General features: G+C 37.2%; 1 protein-coding gene across 1 annotated transcript; it reads right to left on the reverse strand.

Moving 5' to 3' along the window:
* Positions 1–2,627: 2,627 nt before the first annotated feature.
* Positions 2,628–15,157, reverse strand: LOC121990981. The gene is made up of 2 exons (XM_042545018.1): positions 14,776–15,157; positions 2,628–2,659 (listed from the first exon to the last, which is right to left on the reverse strand). The coding sequence occupies exons 1-2, from the start codon at positions 15,155–15,157 to the stop codon at positions 2,628–2,630; spliced, it is 414 nt and encodes a 137-aa protein (XP_042400952.1).
* Positions 15,158–20,655: the final 5,498 nt, after the last annotated feature.

The raw sequence follows: 20,655 nt of genomic DNA on the forward strand, positions 1-20,655 counted from the left end.
CGATTAAAGGTATTTTCGCATGAGAATAAAAGAGATTGAAATTTATTGAGTCAATCTACTTGGGCTTCACCAATCGAGTAGGGTAATCAGTTGAAGCCTATTTGTAAGTGTTGGAATTGATTGGGAAATCAATTGAGAGATTCTCGTAAGAATAGAAAGCTTTGAATCGATTGGGCAATCGATTAAAAGCTGATGAATCTATTGGTATGGATTACCAATAGATTAGTCATGCAAACAAGAGTTGTTCTGCAGATTTTAAATGGTGGAACTGACGTGACAATTGATTAGAGGTAAGTGTAATTGATTAGGAGGAGTCAAAGTAACCCTAGAAAAGGAATTTGCACGAGATTTGAAGGGCAATTGTTTATGCTAATTCTTGGGGATTCTAAGGCGATGTGCTATTGTATTTCTGAGTCAACAAGATGAATTTTTTAGCAACAAGAGATCAAGCAAGTAAGATTTTTATTGTATTGTATATTTACTTCCTTATTCTTATTGTATTTTTGTTTTTGCCTCTAGAAAGTTTCCAAAGGAGTGATTTCACAGTGGATGGAATCATGAGAGTTGGACACTTGGATAGTCACCTTAAGGAGGTGAAGACCAAGTAAAAACGAAGGTATTAGCATTGCTTTAAATTTTTTGCTGCAAATCAAGTTCAAAGAAGTGATCAAAGTTATTCACCCCTCTAGCTCTCTACATGTCCTAACAGAAATTAATCGAACAAATATAAAAAAAAAGCTAAGCTAATATAAAAGGAGAAAGTTAGCCATTGTAGGATTACTGTTCATGCTCAAGGCTCGAAGTTTTCATGCTCAAGTGTTCAAAAGCTCTCTGGTGTTCTACTACTCAACTTGGAGTAATCTTTTGAAGAAAAGGAAGCAAAACTCTCAATATCATTGTAAAAGCACTATTCTTCTTTGTTTTTCTGCTATACTGGTGTAATACTATTGTAAGAAGATTTCTCCACCTTCAGATTTGATCTGAGAAGGAGAAAGTTTAGTGGAAGTAGACAGCTCAGAGTGGACCTTTAGATTAGCTGCCTCAAGGAGGCCAAGACCAAGTAAGTCAAAGGTGTAGTCTTGTGTGTGTTTTGCTTTAATTTTCCACTAAACTTCCAAATCTAAGAAGTGAAGTGAGTTATTCGCGCCCCCCCTAGCTCTCACGACCCTACTAGTACCAAGATTTGGGAAAGAGAGAGCCAATTTCCTAACATGAAGAACTCAACAGGAGAGATTAGAATGGGAGACAAGGCAAACCTTGGCACGACCACTGTGATGCTCAAGTTATCATAGGGCTAATTGGAGAAAAATGGTGTAGAGATGAAGTTTAATGCATATGTCCATGTACATGCGTTCAAGGAAACAAGCTCTCTTTTATACCATCTCCTCTAAGGGAGGCATGAATCCCACATTCAAGTCGTGGTGTTGCCCTCTCCCCTAGTCGTCCACATTTTTTTTTACTTATTATGGTACCCACGTTCTCCATGATTAAACATAGGGAGTTGGTGATCACCTCTGGAGGTATCCAGAATGAGTCACGTAGAAGGGGTCAGACGTAACTGATCTAGAGAGGTCTAACATATTCAAGGTGTAAAGGTTGGATGCAGCCGAGATGTCGAGGTCGGATGTAGCCAAGCTGAAGAGGTCGAATGTGGCCTAGCTGAGGAGGTTGGGGGTGGTTGAGCTGAGTAGGTCGAGGGTGGCTAGATAGAGAAAGTCGGGTGTGGAAAAATTGAAGAGGTTGGACGTGGTTGAGCTGAAGAGGTCGAGGTAGTTGAACTAAGGAAGTTGGGTGTGGCTGAGCTCTGTTAGGGGTTGATCTGACTCACTTGGGTCTGAGCTTCTTGGGTTCAGCTGGCTAAGTGAACCTAACTTACCTCGGGCTCACCTTTGACCGAGGTTGATTATGGCTCTAGTAGATTTGACTGCTTGACTTAGACTAAGACTTACAACTCAGCACAACTCTTGACTACACTGGTACACATGGAAGCTGATAATACCCACCACATTACAAGTCTCCCTTTCAAGTCTAATTAAAGGAGGCTTTGGCCCGATTGACTGGGTTGTCATGTTGCATCACAAAGTCAGGCACCAGGTTGGTGTGAGACCGAGTGCTGAGTTTGTGTATCAACTGTTCTTGCTCCACTTGTCAATCTCCACATCATCAGACAGAAAAGATAAATGACATAAAGGCGAGGAATAGGCTAAATCGCCATTCGACGCGTATAGGGGTGCCACCCTTAACATTATAGCTAATATGTATGGTCAGCTTCAGTCTCTGAGACCCACGCGTTACTCTAATTAATGAGACATCTGTGATAACTATAGGTCCCATGTAGGCTAGCTAGAGGTGGGTGGATAACTCTGAAATAAGTTAGAAAAATATCTTATTATTTGAACTATGCAAGGACATAATATTAGCAAAAACAAATAACTAACATAAAAAAAAAAAACTAAAAGAGGTAAGAAGGCTCAAAGAGTTATTTGGTTACAATCTAGGTGATAACCACCTTAAATTATACTACATTTTTCCTAGAAATTATTAGTGTCTTACTTGCAAAATGACTAAAATGATTGAAATAACAAGGAACTTCAATCATAATTTTGTTTGGGCTATAATAATTGGATTCAAATTGCAGTTGGCAAAGTTTCAGTAGAAACTGCAAATTGCAAAAGTCACTTTAAACTTAAAAGCAAGGAGCCAATTATTATGATACTTTTCTATTCCAACACTATTTATTGGCTAAAAGTGATAAGTGAATGGGTATTTTACCACTTTACCTCAGTTATTTGTGTGTGTTGATTAAAGCGCTTCAGATTCAATCTAAGAGCAGTTCTTGTTTGGTTAGGATTATTGTCATTTGACTTCCATGAGAAGTAAAATCTACAAATTTGACCTGATTGAATTTAGGACATTATCCCAACTTTACTTTATCTTTTACTTATGTTTTCTTGTCCTTTACCTCTTATTTTGATCATATCTCCAGACTGGATTTAGTCAACATGATAGGTATAGATAGATTATAATCTGCAAATAGTTGGATGACCAGTAGCATATGAGAGATAAGGATCTATTATTTTTCTTTTGGAAGCTCAAGCATTTATTGGCAAATGGGATTAAAAACCTTTTCTGACCCACCCTAGATCATGTAAATTAACTAATTTACAATCATGTAATGTACTTTCCCTAGATAACTTTATTATGGGTATATAGTTCAAAGAGGAATTTCTATTGCATTAGATTCTTTCTCATGTCATTGATGCTAGGGATAGTTGCTTATATGTTCTTACAAAGTTTTTTTTGTGTGTATTTGTCTCTTTCAAATTTCAATTTGGCATAGAAATGATGATAGATTAACTAATCATGACATAAACTTCAATTGATAATAATTACTTTCAAATATATATAGGTAAATTTTGTATTAATGGAAAGTATAAAATGTCATAGTTCTCACACTTTAATATTATCTTTAATAAATATTTTTATTTGAAAAGTTTCAATCATTCAATAACAAATTCTTGAATGCAATACAAGATAAACTAGAATTTGATGTAAAGTATGTGTCTCTATGAGTATTTAAGAAGTCACTTGTATCTTAAAGTAGTATTAATCATTATCAGCAATACTTTAAACTAATTATATTCAAAACATTTAAGCATTAGTATTAATGTTTATAATGACATTATAATTTATTGATTCTAGTGACAGCCATGTAGTTTCAAATCATTAATAGTTAAATATGTTGACGGTATTAAGGAATATTCTGATTTGATTTGATAAAATTAAAGAATATTTGATCTAATTTGATTTGATATGATTAAGGAAATGACATAGAAGGAAAGGAATTAATTTGATATGATTAAGGAAATGACATAGAAGGAAAGGAATTAAATCTCTGATTGAGAGAGATTTTTATTTTGTAATCTTCCTTTCTAATGTCTCTTGCATCCGTCTATTTTAGTCGGACTCCTTGTAAATTATACAATAATGAAAAAGAGTTATGTTCTTTTTCTCTTCATACAATTCAACAAAATATCTAAGAGACATTTGATATAAAAATAGTTCACTGTCATTTATTTCCTTCAAGAGACTTTGTGTTGATTCTCTGTGATCATCACCTTAGATTGATTCTATATAAAGTTTTTGCATTGTAGAAACACATTCCTACTTATTGTGTCAATAAGAGTTCTACGATTTCATTTTTTCTATTAGAAATTTTGATAAACAATTGTTAGAGGTGAAAGAGAAAGGCATAATTTTGAAGTGTTGATAAAAGAAACGGAGATCAACTATTCTAATCCAAAAGCATGTGAGAAAATAGTCTGCTAGGAAGATCTTGAATAAGCATATGAGGGATGTTATACTACTGCAGTATGATAACATACCTCTATCTCTTCACTTTGGTATTTTTATTGTTTCTTCTGGTTTATTATAATATGTGATTCGTCAAAATCTATTTGTGGTTGTCTAGCAAGGCAACAATTCATTGTTTTGAACATTGTTTCAAAAAGAGGGGCAATACCGAAAGTCATTCAAGCAAACTTGAAGAAAGGGTCAGCAAGCTAGTGAGCATCTGGAAGTTATCAATGTGAGAGTTCTAGTCTTGTTTTGTAGTCCGATGATAACGAGGCGGACAATGATATATAACCAAGCACCACATAATTTGATTTCATATGTCATTTCATATATAGTTTACTTGTTCCTGAAAAAGAAAAAAAAGGTATCATTCCTTTTTCTGTTGGTCGATTGCTTATAGCTCTAGGAACATGAACTAAACCCAAAATATTTTACATGTCAATTTCACACCTTAACTGTCCCAAATTACGATGCCTTTAATATGTTATTACATTGGATGTTATTGCAATTAAGTTATTAACTTGCTACTACTATGTTTTTGGCATAGTCTCCCCTTCACCAGATGGAGCCCAATGTGATTTTTTCGTCTTGCGATATATGAGAGATATAATTGAAGACGCCACATCATTGACAAGCTTCACAAAATGCAATGTTTTTGGCGATGAATCTTTGCAATGAATTTGGATTCATCCCAAATTTATGACGAATCCAAATTCGTCACAAATTTGTGAATAATCTAACTTCATCCCAAATTTGGGATGAAAATCTATTTTCATCGTAAATCTGTAACGAAAAAAGGGATTTTTTTGACAGCATCTTCTTTACAAATATACAACATTTTTTGCAACAAAAAATAATTCATCACCAATATGCGACAGACATATATGTTCGTCACAAATTTGAGATTATAAAATTTTTGACGAATTAATTTTTGTCACAAATTTCCAACAAAATCTGTGATGAATTTTAATTTTCGTCACAAAATTTGGACAAATTTTCATAAATTCATCTTAAAGTTTTACAATGGAAAATTGGCGACGAATCCTTTTTTCATCACCAATTTCATGGCAAAATTTTTTGCAACGAAATTTTTTTAAAACAATTGTCCAAAATTCATCCCCAAATCCCTATTTTTTTTTTTGTTGTGGAGGCTCTGCTACGGCCAATAGTAATATTAGATGTGGTTTCAAATTTTCTTATTGAAACCTATGTTTAAAATTATTTATACAGTACTCAAAGTGTCCAGTAGTTTATATTTTTCACTCATTTATTCACATGTAGTTCGCAAAAAATGTGATAGATGCAAAGAAAATTTATGAAGTATGTTTGGAGTGAGCGGAATGCATACAAGACCACATATCTGATGAGTAGAAAATTTAGGTATTCATAACTCTTTTGGTTACGTATTATAATCTATAAGTGTTTTGGTTATTCATAACTATTTTGGTTTAGTGAGCCTTCTTTTTGCAACTAGCTCGTTCATCACATGTGTACATATGTAGTTGTTTTGATACCAGTGTTGTATATATATTTTAAAGGTTGATCATTTAAAATGGGATGATGTATATTTATTTGCTACAAGTGTTGTATATATTGCTTGTACTTCATATTGCTTTGGCTTGCATACTCTTTTTTCTTCAATTATTTTTGATGTTATTGTATGATGTATATTAATATAGTAAGGTATTCAGATTCTAAATGAGTTATTGTTCCCTAGTGTATGTTGAGAAACGATAATGGTTAAAAACACAGCAGTTAAAACAATGATGATTTATTATTTTTTTCAATATAAATGACAATGGTTAAAAATTACTGTCTTTTACCTAATAAATACTGATAAATCAAAGCGTTGAGAAAGATAGGGCACTCAAAGATAGCAGTTATAATCTATTGTATTTTCACTTGAAACACAATGATGAAAAATCGTTGTTGTTTTAAGGAAAAGATAATGATTTTTAACTGTTGTCTTTGAGCACCCTATCTTTTTCAACGCATCGATTTACCATGATTTTTTTGGATGATAAATAATGATTTTTAACTGTTATCTTTTAGTATTCAAATATTTATCCACTTATGTTTGTTTGTTAAACCATATGTCTTAAAATTACCTTTCGTAACAGCTTGTATGAACAATAACTATTACTACTAAATCCATCAATAGGTGCAAGTGAGGTAAAAAAAAGTTAGAGACATATTCTGTTTGAAATCTATGTAAGATAGAGACTAAATTATTTTCTTCAAGTGTATTATATAATCGATAATTTATATCATAGCTACTTTTCTAGGTGAAAGATCGTAGAATCTCAAATATGCAAGATGAAAGAATAATGAATCTTGCATTAGGACCTCTCCGTAAAATAAGAGTCTACTTTGGTTTCTATGTTAAAGGATTCAAATTTCATGTGACACAATGCAAATCACACAAACTTAGCTATAATTCAGGTGTTTGTATTAAAGGAACTATCAACAATACTAATACTAAATTTGATTACTATGGTAAACTTAACGAAATTATTGAGGTTGAATATCTTCCTTTACCCATAAAAAGGTGTGTGTTATTCAAATATTCATGATATGATCCGACTCCATGAATAAGTACCAGAATATATTCAAACTATAATTTAGTTGAGCTTAATGCAAATAAAAGATTCAACAAGTTTGAACCTTTTATTTTTGTAGTACACGCTAGCCAAGTTTTCTATCTTGAATACTAGACAAAGAGAAGAAGATCTAGTGAATGGTTAGCAGTTTGTCGAATAAAGCCTTACTCGACTATAGAAATGTTGAACTCCATCATGGCCCAAAACCATGATGTATTTCAAAATGAGGAAGTAGAGATACATTCAAGTGATTCACAAATTAAATCTACATTCAATTACTTGTAGATGTTAATATCACTTACGAGGAAAAAAATTATGGATAGATGTTCGTTCAGCAGTGAGGAGCTTGATGTACTAGAGTTTATGTAAAATACCGAAAATAGGCGAATATTAATAAGGGAATTTTCTGGAATTTTTGGAAATTTTTCAGGAATTTTTCGGAGCTCGTACGGACGAGTTAACGGGGACAAAAAAAACGGGCCCCGGAAAAGCCTGTTTAGGTTACCCCATTTAAGCGAGGAAATGTTTATATTTACATTTCCTTTTCTTTATTTTCTTTATTTTCTTTTATTTTCTCTTTTCTTTTCTTTCCGCCATTCTCTTTTCTTCTCCACGCGGCCGACGCCGATCCCGAGCCCTAACTGCCGGCCACGGCAGTTCCTCCTCCTTCTATTTCTTCTCCTCCGTGAGGCGCCAAAACCTCATTTTTCCCCTCCGCTGCCGAGTATTTCCCTTCGTTTCCCTTCCCCATCTCCACACCAGCGACGCCGGTTCACAGCCCAAGCGCCGGCATTCGAGCCCTAGCCGTCGTCGTCGCCCGGAGCAGTGCCACCGATCTCCCTATGGAGTGCCCTAGTCGAACCCTGCCGACGCCGCTGCCCTCTCTTGACCGGAGCAGCGCCAGCCGTGCCCTAGATTGGGTTGTGCCGCCGCCGAGTTTGCTTCGCCGCCACCGACCCAGCGCTGCCGCCGGCCTTCCTCAGCCCTAGAGCCTTCCCTCCGGTCGTCGAGCAGAGCCTCTGCCCTAGCGACGACATCCAGCCACCAGGTTCTGCCGAGCACTAGATTTCCACTGACCGGTTCTTTCTTCACCCATCGCAGCAACCATTTCAACTTTGGTTTCGACTCCGAGAGCAAGAGCCTCTCCAGCATTCAGCAGTGGGTTTTCCGGATCATGAGCCAACAGTAGAGTGTTATTGGTTAGATGCACAATTTGCCAAAGAGGAAGCCATTGGCACTGCTTTAGGTAAGACATGGTTGATATTAGATTTTTGTAAGTGATGTTGTGCAAATTGGCGTAGTTTGTTTTGGCAGTAACATCTCTTAGGGTTAATCACTTTGCTCTACAGCAGATCCTATTCGGCAGTGACCTAATAGTTGGGCATTCAGTTTTGGGGCTTGTTAATTTATTGCAGCGATCTTGCTTCAGTTGAGGATTGAAAGAAGGAGGTTACTAAGGTTAGTTTTCATGTTGAGTACTAATCCGATCAATGAATATTGTGGAGTTGGTTATGAAGTGATTTAGGTACGTTTTGATTCATGGTAAATTATAGTTCGTGTTTCGAACTTGATATTAGTTAGGTATTATTATTTTGTTGTAGGTGGGTTATACTCGATGGTTAGGTTGGTTAGGATTTTATCCTAATTTAACCTTAAGGATTTTATTTAGCCATTCATTTGAATATTAGCTAAATAAAATATATATATTTTGGTGACATAGGACTTTGACGCGAGATGAGTATCTCGGAGTCAGATTTGGACCATTTTATCGGAGGCGGGTACTTTTGACTTTATGTCTTTGATATGCATAGTAGTGAATTTAACAAGTAGTAATAATTATGTTCTCTTATTTGTTTCGGTTAATCACTACCCGATACCTGTTACATGATTGGTTGATTGCTTGTTTTGCATCTCATGTATTCCTTACCTGTTGATACATGCTTATAGGGGTAGTGATATACCATGCTTCACCATGTTTAGGACTTAGGTTTTATACCTTCAGTGTACCTTTGATTTGATTCGTTGACCTATGGTGCACTTTTATATATATATCGATTAACTCAGGATATTTTGTGGTTAGTGTCATACACCATTTGCATGATTGTATGCTGTGCGATAGTCCGCTCCATTATTGTTGAGCACATCGCCAGTTACATGGATCTGCACACACCACCACTCATGGGTTAGTGGTCGATTCAGGCAGTGTGTGTTGCAGTAGGGACCTTGTTTGGCTCCGTTGGTCCTCTCATGGGTAGCGTGATGCAACGTGTTAGCCGGCAGGGATTCCTCCCCGTCATCGTGTACCGAGAGATGAGAGAATTGCGCTCCCCCATTTATGATTTGGGGTAGGAGGATAGGTGTACTCCGACAACATCCCGTCTACTCGGTCACTCATCAGGAGTAGTGACGACAGAGTGCACGGTTGTCACAGCCCTACCCACTCGGCCTCACTGTTGTGTGAGATGATCGACTGGCGTCAGGGGTGACCAGGACGCATCATTGACATCATATGCATGATGCATTTATTGCTTGTGTTTATGTTTGCTACATTTATATGCTGCATATTGTTTGGATACCTATGTTTGACATGCATACAGGATTTCCATATCACTCGGACTGTTTGTCCTTATACCCAGGTCCTGGTTAGTACAGTTTCTCTCCTGTTTACTTCAGATGCATTTTTATCTTTCTAATATCAGGAGACTGTACGCATGATTAGTGCTAGGTGTTAGTTCCCTACTTTGTATATCAGTTGTACCTGCTGAGTGTTGGACTCACCCCGCCTCCATTGTTGTTATTTTCCAGGTTGATGCTGTCAGGAGAGAGTTCCAGTTGCTAGTCCCCTGCAGACCACGAGGACTTATTGATCTTTTGGTTTTCTTCTTTATTAGACTATGTTTTGAACTTGTTACGTTTTGGATTGTTTTGCTTATGGATCTTGTATGGATTCTTATCGTTGATGGACTTTGTTGTGGTTTGGTTATGTTTTACTCCATGCCTGTCTGGACGGCAGAAGAGGTGAGTTTGTCGGATTTGAGCTTTATGAGTGTAGTGGAGTAGGGTAGATTTCGAGTCAGAGTATTATTTTTTCGTTTACTTGTTAAATAAACTGCGTGGAATATCTGTGTATTGTATTTTATTTCTGCTATTATTCCAGCCGCATGTAGCTGAGGTATGTGGATATGTAGAAAGTTTCAGATTGTCCGCCGTACAGGGGAGATGCTGCCGAAATTTCTTCGGACAGGGACTCCTCTGGTGCGTGACAATTTAGTGGTATCAGAGCTTAAGTTTTACGATCTTTGTTTTCATATTTTGGTTATTTGGGATAACCTGATACCAATTTATTTGGTATCAGAGCAAGTTTACGGTACTTTCTATGTATTCTGGATTTTTGAGTTAGCCCAAGTTTGCGAGTTAAACTGGGTAGTTATTTTGGATTGCACGGATTTTCCATTTTGTATATGTTTTGGACTTCTGTTTCGGATTTATATATATTTCCGGTGATTTTCATGTTCGGAATTTTGAGGTCAGAAGTTGGGGACTGGACAGCGATGGAACATCTTCAGACGACATATAGGTATGATATTTAATTTTATAGTTTATGATAGGTATTAACATTCCTTATTTAGTACCTGTCTGGTTGTTGTAGCACATCTTACATGTGATGGGTTAGCCATTGAGTATGGTTGACCTTAATAGAGATCAAGGATTATAGTCTCTGGTGATATTTTTTTTTCATATCATACCATCAGTAGTTTTAGCTTCTGTTACTACTAGTAGGAGATGGAGGCACATACCAGCCTCTGCTATTGTTAGCTGGGTAGTGGATGATACCTACATATTCCTGTTGACTTAGCCATTAGAGTTTTTATATACTCATATCTTTTGGATATTAGGGTACCCGATACGATGAAAATTGGTCAGTGGGGAGTTATCATGTTTGATCATTGTTGAGAATGGTTTGAGGTTAAGGGATATTGTGAGATCAGATATTGTGATATGTTGATTTCTAATGATTTATGAGAGTAAATGTTATGTGGTTGTCTGATGATTTATTACTAGATATTTGTTTTGATGATCTATTAGTGGATAACTATTTTGATGATCTATTATTTGAGTTGTCGTTGATGGTGACATAGTGAGTGTCATGTATGATATTCACAGGTTTGATGATTATAATTGGTGATCAGATTATAAATCGGGTGCTAGAGAGTTTACGGTTGAGTGTGCCTATGAGATTTTAATAAATATGGTTAGTTAACAGGATGATAAAAATTAATATTTGTTTCCTCTGATATTGGACTATGTGGATAAATAATGATTTGATGTTTTGAATGCTAACTGGCTCTCATGGGAAGTAGAGACTTATTCATCTGATATTATGTGGGCTGATATTTTTGAGGATAAAAATGAGAGTGTCTTGATGTTCTTGAATTCTGACTTTTTCTTTTGGATCGTACACATTTATACATATGATATTTTGTGGGTTGGCATTTTCTAATTTTAGTTGATGTATTTAGTGTTGAATTAACCCATGAACTAATGTAGTTATTTGACAATTTAGTGATTTCCTTTGAACCTAGAGCAGGGTTGTTACTGGATGATTAGGCTGCTTTATTTTGAGTTGTCTATGATTGATGTATTCCTGCTTGATACCTATGCATGATTTTGTTTAGGTATGCCCGTGACCCATGAGTGTTGGTAGCATAGGGTTGGTCTCTTTGATTGAGCTAGTATGCTGGTTATGCATGTCTGTGTTGCATGTATATTATGATTGTTATGTGTTGTAGGAGTCCTGTGGTAGACTGTCCTTTTGCAAGTAATATAGGTATACATGTTCTGTTATGGGTTGTAGGTTCCTTGTGGATCATAGCTATGCAGTTCGGTGTATGTATTTGATTGTATTATTGAAAGTATCTTGTCGATTTAATTTATGTTGTGGGATGTGCACATGAGTTTAGGTATTTTTTCTTGATGTATCTTGTCGATTTAATCTGTGTAGTGGTATGTGCGCATGTGTTTAAGTGTCTTAATTGGAAGTATCTTGTCGATTACATCGGTGTTGTGATATGTACATATGGGTTTGGTGTGGTATCTGAGGTATCTTTTTGATTATGTTTGATTGTGAGTGCACCTGAGTTTAGTATGCTCTATTGGCAGTATATGTTGGATATACTCTTGACATAGGTGTATATATGTCATGTGAGTGTTGTTGAGGTGTATTGTTGATTTTACCTATGTTGATTTTGCACACGTGTTCGGTATGTGTTGTTGGAGGTATCATACTGAATATACCTGAGTTGTGTGTGTGTTTGGTGTATAATAATTGGAGGATTATGTTGACCATACATATGTTGTGTGTGCACGTGTGCCAGGTGTATGGTTGGTAGCATTATGATGATTTTACCTATGTTTAATGTAGAATGTTGAGTGTGTATATTATGTTAGTGGTTGTATTACCCTGTCAACTAATTCTCCTATTAGTGGGTGACCAACTGTAAGGACTCTAATCTACTTTAATTCAAAACGCCTCTTCCTATTATAATTTATATATCTTTTTATTTCCTTACTTTTTTTCTTTTTATTTATCTATTTAGTTTCTAATAATAGGAAAAAGAAAGTACATGAATATCCCGAGAAAGCCGACTAAGTCATAAACAACTAGTAGTTCTTATAGAAAATTTACTGGACTAAATCTTTTATTACATCATTTCAAATAAAAGCGGAAACATAAACTAGGGGGGGTCCATGGGTTGTGTTGCCGTCATTCTGAGCTTGCTTGATTGTCAAAGCCTCATGTCTCATCGGTACCGCCTCCTGAAAAAAATAGTATCATGAGTCTAAAGACCCAGTACGTTCAAACCATAATAGCCAATAATCAGATCCACTAAATTAGGTTAGACAAAGAAAAAGATGTAGATCGAAAGCTTGCATACCGTAAACATAAGGAAAAATATTCTAATAATAATATTAACTTAAATACTTTCAAGACATAAATGTAACAGCTCTAGTAGAGTTCAGTTCAATGAAAATGGCCACGTAACATAACTGTTTGATCAAACATTTATCCTAGCGCTAGGTTGATAGGGATCCGAACCTCGGAACGAAACCACTATCCATAATGTGGCAAGCTCGCCGGGCGTAGATCCCCGGTTCCTAACTTTACCCATACATAATCGAGCAAACTCCCCGGGCTTAGGTCCCCGGTTCATAATTTAACCCATACATAAATTTGGTAAGCTCCTCGGGCGTAAATCCCCGATTCATAACTTAACCCATACATAACATAGATTGGCCACAGTCAAATCACATCCTCGCAAAAATGTTTCTTAACACCATACATATAATATATTCATAAATTCTTAGCATACATGATCATTAAAAACATAGCTATTCATAACCCAATAATCGATGTGTTTAGAGTTTATAGAAAAAATGTGCAAGTCATGAATGGGTTTTTCATGGACCGGTTAATGTCAAGGTAGAAAATTAAATAAACTAATGACTAATAATAAAAACTCTGATTTAACGTATTAATATAAGAATATTGAGAGGTGAGATTAAAGTAGTAAAATAATATATTTATAAATTGAAGTTTGAGGTTTACTGTACAAGGACAAGAATTTCGTATTATTCATGGATAAGAGCAGAATCAAAATTTGAGAATCTAGCATGAAAACAATGAGTAAGAAAAATTAACTTGTCATGAGTCACCCCGGGCAAACTTTAAGAAACTTACTTGACGTAAACAAAATTAGTTGAATTTTAATTAACAGATATATGCTAGACCATTAAGAATTTTACTTCAACTAAAATTAGTAGTGAGAGAATAAAGTACATGCAGCCTAATTGAACGAGATCTTTCGTTGAACCATGAAACTAATTTCACATATCTTGGACGAAAAAGTATAGAACGTGCATAAAAAAATTAAAATAAAATAAATAATAAAGAAGTATTTTACGTGCTCTAACTAACGCATAAAACAACGAGGAAAAATAATACATAAACGTGATACAATAGAGTTTCGACATACTACATAATCTATTTAATTAGTGCACTAAAAAAAACTATCAATAGCGGAGAAGAAACAAAGTATAACTTTTCTTTTTAAATTAGAATCGAAACACCTTAGCCTATATCTCCTTCCGGCAATCAATCAATCTAAAAATCTCCTTTGAACAATCTATTTTAACAGATTAATTATTAAACTAAGGTGGTAGGAACGTACCTCTTTCTTTTGCGACTAAACTCCACGACACCCGACGGCTCTTCTCTCTCAACGACGGCTATCTCACCCTCTTCCTCTCTTAGGGTTCTTTCTTTTATAATTGTTACCTATGACTTGGTCCAACCACTAAACCATTTGTTTCCAAATCAACTAATTCATTACCTTACTTATTAAATATATTTATGACTCAAAATATTCGTCAATTAATGCTTTTATTTTTTCCTCATGAATCAAATAATCCATTACCATATTTATTAAATCTATTTATGATTCAAAATATTTATTCACAACTTAAATATTTTATCATCCTATGTATACTAATTCTAATCCGTGCACTCCCTTAGCCATGTCATGTATATAATTAAATTGATTGCACATGCATATATTAATTAAATTTTATTCGTGAAATTAATTTATCATGATATGAGTGTATTTAATTTAATTAATTTTTTTATATTTACTACCCTACCTTAACTGAATTATTAATCCCTTCCTTATTAATTATTTTAACTTATAAATAGTGAATGAATTTCAGGTGTTACAATTCTTCCCCCCTTAAATAAAATTTCGTCCTCGAAATTGTGACTTACCGAACAAGTCTGGGTAGCGACTCTTCATGTCTTCCTCTGTCTCCCAAGTAGCTTCCTCCTCCGAGTGATTGAGCCACTTGACTTTGACCATTTTTATCACCTTGTTCCGTAGCTTCCTCTCTTGTCGGTCTAAAATTTGCGTAGGTTTTTCCTCGTATGACAGATTAGGTGCGAGTCGCAGAGGTTCAAAGTGCAACACATGCGATGGATTTGACAAGTACTTGCGAAGCATAGATACATGGAAAACATTGTGTACTCCCGCAAGGTTAGGTGGTAAGGCAACTCTGTATGCTAAGGTTCCAACTCTATCCAAAATTTCAAATGGTCCAATAAATCTCGGACTGAGCTTACCCTTTTTACCAAATCTCATAACACCCTTCATGGGTGCTATTTTCACAAATACGTGGTCTCCAACCACAAACTCAAGTTCTCTTCTTCTTTTATCACCATAGCTCTTCTGTCGACTCTGAGCAGTTCTCATCCTATCACGGATTTTAACTACCAACTCAGTGGTCCGTTGAACAATTTCTGGCCCTATTTCCGCCCTTTCTCCGATCTCATCCCAGTAGATGGGGGATCTACACTTTCTTCCATATAATGCTTCGTAAGGAGCCATACCTATAGACGACTGAAAACTGTTGTTATAGGTGAACTCTACCAGGGGTAACTTTGATTCCCAGCTCCCTTGAAAGTCAATCGCACAAGCCCGCAGTAAGTCCTCTAGAACCTAGATCACTCTCTCTGACTGACCATCGGTCTGAGGATGGAAGGCTGTACTAAATAGCAACTTTGTCCCCATTGCTGTATGCAAACTCTTCCAGAAAGATGATGTAAACTTTGGATCCCTGTCAGACACGATAGAAATTGGAATTCCATGCAATCTGACTATCTCCCGAATGTACAGTTCTGCGTACTGTGTCATAGAGAAGGTCGTCTTCACCGGAAGAAAGTGTGCTGACTTAGTGAGGCGGTCCACTATTACCCAGATGGCATTGTAGCCCTTCACTGTCCCCGGTAAGCCAACTACAAAATCCATCGTAATATCCTCCCATTTCCACTTAGGAATAGGGAGTGGCTTGAGCATACCCGCGGGTCTTTGGTGCTCTGCCTTAACCCGCTGACATGTTAAACATTCAGATACATAACGCCTAATGTCGCGCTTCATACCTGGCCACCAATAGAGCATTTGTAAATCTTTATACATTTTCGTGCTCCCCGGATGAATGGAATATGGAGAAGCATGAGCCTCTGTCATAATCTCGGTTCGGAGGGTATTGTCTCTAGGCACCCAATAGCGGTCCCTAAACTTTACTATCCCATCCACTACAGAATAAAGTGTACTACCCTTCGACTCATCCTTCCTTCTCCACTTCTGTAATTGCTCATCGGCAGGTTGGCCCTCTCGAATACGATCCTTTAAAGTGGACTGCACTCTCAACGTAGATAACTTAGGGGCATTACCCTTGGCATAAAATTCAAGGCCGAAATTCTGGATTTCTGTCTGAAGGGGTTCTTGTACTAACAATTGAGCTACCACCACTGCCTTCCTACTCAATGCATCTGCAACTATATTAGCTTTACCCGGATGGTAGTTAAGGTTACAATCATAGTCTTTTACCAACTCTAACCAGCGTCTTTGGCGCATGTTCAATTCCTTCTGAGTGAAGAAATATTTAAGGCTCTTGTGGTCGGTGTAGATCTTGCACTTTTCTCCATACAAGTAATGCCTCCAAATCTTTAAGGCAAATACAACCGCTGCCAACTCTAAATCATGAGTTGGATAATTCTTCTCATGCTCCTTCAATTGTCTGGAGGCATATGCAATTACCCGGTCGCGTTGCATAAGAACAGCACCTAATCCGAGTTTAGATGCGTCTGTGTATAACACAAAATCATCCTGTCCAGATGGCACTGCTAGAACTGGTGCTGTAATGAGAGCTTGCTTTAAAGTATCGAAGCTATTCTGGCAGCCTGAGCTCCAATTGTACTTTGCATTCTTCTTTGTCAATGCGGTAAGTGGCACTGCTATAGAAGAAAACCCTTTGATAAACTTTCTATAGTAGCCGGCCAAACCTAAGAAACTTCGTATTTCTGATGCATTCCTGGGCACTGCCCATTCTTCCACGGCCTTTACTTTTGATGGATCTACCTCTATGCCATTACTCGAGATGATATGACCCAAGAATGCCACCTTTTCTAGCCAGAATTCACACTTACTAAATTTAGCATAAAGTTTTCGACCCTGTAGAATCTCTAATACCGTTCTCAGGTGCTGTCCATGATCTTCACGATTTTTGAATATATCAGGATGTCGTCTATAAAGATGATGACAAACTGATCTAGGTATGGTTGGAATATACGATTCATAAGATCCATGAAGATCGCTGGGGCATTAGTTACCCCGAATGGCATCACTAGAAACTCATAATGCCCATATCGAGTTCTGAAGGCTGTCTTGTGCACATCGGTTTCCTTCACCCTTATTTGATGATACCCTGACCGAAGATCTACCTTTGAAAACACTGTAGCTCCTTGTAATTGATCAAATAGGTCCTCGATTCTTGGCAGTGGGTATTTATTCTTAACTGTCACCCGATTTAATTCCCTGTAGTCTATACAAAGCCTCATGCTGCCATCTTTTTTCTTGACAAACAGCACTGGTGCGCCCCATGGGGAGTAACTAGGACGAATGAAACCCTTATCTAGTAATTCTTGGATTTGTTCTTTTAATTCTTTCATCTCTGTTGGTGCTAGTCGGTATGGTGCCTTAGAGATTGGCATTACACCTGGCATAAGCTCAATAGAGAACTCCACTTCTCGCTCAGGTGGGATACCAACAATATCGTCGGGAAAAACATTAGGGAATTCTCTAACAACTTCCACCTCCTCCAATGATGGACTACCTACTACCGGGGTCGCCATAATACTTACTAAGAATGCCTGGCTGCCCGTGAGTAGAAGTTTCCTAGCCTGCATACAAGATATCATTCGCGGAAACTGCTGACTTCGACCTGGCTCAAATGCAAACTGCTCCATCCCTATTGGTCGGATTAGTACCGACCTCCGTTGGAAGTCAATTATTACTCTATTCGCCATCAGCCAGTCCATACCCAGAATGATGTCGAACTCTGGCATTGGTAGCACAATGAGATCAGCTTGCACAGTATGACCTTGCAACTCAAGACCAAGATCTCTGACCACACAAGTAGCTAACAACTCCTCCCCAGATGGAACTGTCACAGAGTAACTCACGTCGAGCCTGGCCATTTTGATGTCTAAATAGTTCACAAAAATGTCTGATATAAATGAATGAGTAGCCCCTGAATCTAACAAGGCTTTGGTAGCTACTCCTGCTATAAGGATTCTTCCTGTAACAATTAAAGATATCACTCTACACTTCCTAATTCTGAACATTAGGATCTTAAACTCATAGTTTTAATTACTCCAGAATTAACTTCTAACCCAAGGAATTTTTTTTTCTGTGCTTAAATTTGTTATTTCAAAACTAAGACATGCAAACCTAGCACCTTATTCCAAGTATAGGACACTGAATTAAAACATACCTGTAATGAGAGTAGTGTCTGGATCTGCCTCCCCAGCTTGCATCACAAATACCCTTCCTGGAATGGGTTGTTTATTCTGAGGACAATCCCTTATCATATGTCCAGTAGCCCCACACTTAAAGCACTTTCCTGATCCCACCAAGCAAGGTCCTGGATGTTTGCGCTGGCACTTTGGGCATACTGGATAATCATTAGGCTTTGGGGCAACTTGCATCTGAGGTTGCTGGCCCTTGACTTTCGATGGCTCAATAAATTTCCTCTTATTCTGTTGTTGAGGTTGTTAGTGAGGCACCAGATATGACCTTTTGCCCTGCCTATCAACTTCAATATCCCTCTGATCCTGTTCTGCCCTCAAGGCCCTGGTCACAGCCTCTGCAAACTCCTTAGGGTCTGCCACCCTCACATCACGACGCAAGATAGGCCGCAAACCATCAATGAAGTGCCTCAGTTTCTCTTTAGGATTATTAGCTATCAAGGGCACAAAGTGACACCCCCGATCAAACTCTCGGACAAACTCAGCAACGGAATGGTCGCCCTGCCTTAATGTCATGAATTCCCGAGTCAACTTTGAACGTATATCCTCGGTGAAGTATTTAGAGTAGAACACCTCCTTAAAGCCCTCCCAAGTAAGTGTATTTGGATCGATGGATAGGGATGCTCCTTCCCACCATAACAAAGCATCATCCTTCAGAAGATATGTAGCACACCTTACCATATCAGCATCTTCCAATGCCATGAATCGAAAGATGACCTCGATGGACTTGATCCAGTTCTCTGCCACCATAGGATCAATAGTCCCTGAGAAGTCCTTCGGACCCATCTTACGAAATCTCTCATAAACCGCTTCCGGCTTTGCCTTACGACCTAACTCAACATCATGCCCAGTAAATAGTGCAAAGAATTGATTCATCCCTGCAAGCATCTGCTCGTGACTGGATAGAGACTGTGGAGGTGGCGGCGGAGGTGACGAGGGTGGTGCCTCCCCATGTCTCTCCTCCTCTCGGATCTCTGGGGCCCTATTGGCGTAACGTCTAGGAGGCATATCTGTATACAATCCAATACAACACGTAACCAACATACATTTGAATCCATCCTACTTAGGCAATACCATATCAATTTCCTAATTTAGTATTTAAAAAAAGAGCATTTAACTATCAACATTTGAAATACAAAGTATGAACTTACAGACTTGAGGCTTTGATTTTCTCGAGCTTCCCAGAATCGACAGCAGGCACAACCCTTTCAGGACCTTTGCTCTGATACCAACTGTAAGGACTCTAATCTACTTTAATTCAAAACGCCTCTTCCTATTATAATTTATATATCTTTTTATTTCCTTACTTTTTTTCTTTTTATTTATCTATTTAGTTTCTAATAATAGGAAAAAGAAAGTACATGAATATCCCGAGAAAGCCGACTAAGTCATAAACAACTAGTAGTTCTTATAGAAAATTTACTGGACTAAATCTTTTATTACATCATTTCAAATAAAAGCGGAAACATAAACTAGGGGGGGTCCATGGGTTGTGTTGCCGTCATTCTGAGCTTGCTTGATTGTCAAAGCCTCATGTCTCATCGGTACCGCCTCCTGAAAAAAATAGTATCATGAGTCTAAAGACCCAGTACGTTCAAACCATAATAGCCAATAATCAGATCCACTAAATTAGGTTAGACAAAGAAAAAGATGTAGATCGAAAGCTTGCATACCGTAAACATAAGGAAAAATATTCTAATAATAATATTAACTTAAATACTTTCAAGACATAAATGTAACAGCTCTAGTAGAGTTCAGTTCAATGAAAATGGCCACGTAACATAACTGTTTGATCAAACATTTATCCTAGCGCTAGGTTGATAGGGATCCGAACCTCGGAACGAAACCACTATCCATAATGTGGCAAGCTCGCCGGGCGTAGATCCCCGGTTCCTAACTTTACCCATACATAATCGAGCAAACTCCCCGGGCTTAGGTCCCCGGTTCATAATTTAACCCATACATAAATTTGGTAAGCTCCTCGGGCGTAAATCCCCGATTCATAACTTAACCCATACATAACATAGATTGGCCACAGTCAAATCACATCCTCGCAAAAATGTTTCTTAACACCATACATATAATATATTCATAAATTCTTAGCATACATGATCATTAAAAACATAGCTATTCATAACCCAATAATCGATGTGTTTAGAGTTTATAGAAAAAATGTGCAAGTCATGAATGGGTTTTTCATGGACCGGTTAATGTCAAGGTAGAAAATTAAATAAACTAATGACTAATAATAAAAACTCTGATTTAACGTATTAATATAAGAAT

Source organism: Zingiber officinale, chromosome 6B (genome assembly GCF_018446385.1).
Source record: "Zingiber officinale cultivar Zhangliang chromosome 6B, Zo_v1.1, whole genome shotgun sequence".
In the NCBI taxonomy this organism is placed as follows: Eukaryota; Viridiplantae; Streptophyta; class Magnoliopsida; order Zingiberales; family Zingiberaceae; genus Zingiber; species Zingiber officinale.

What these genes read in the sequence shown, in the direction of transcription:
- LOC121990981 (XM_042545018.1), bottom strand. Translation starts at nt 15,157, where the DNA reads ATGAAGGGTGTTATGAGATTTGGTAAAAAGGGTAAGCTCAGTCCGAGA. An exon ending in TCGCTACCCAGACTTGTTCG is followed by an intron (nt 2,660 to 14,775) that starts GTAAGTCACAAT and finishes TGCAATTTGCAG; the next exon opens with TTTCTACTGAAACTTTGCCA.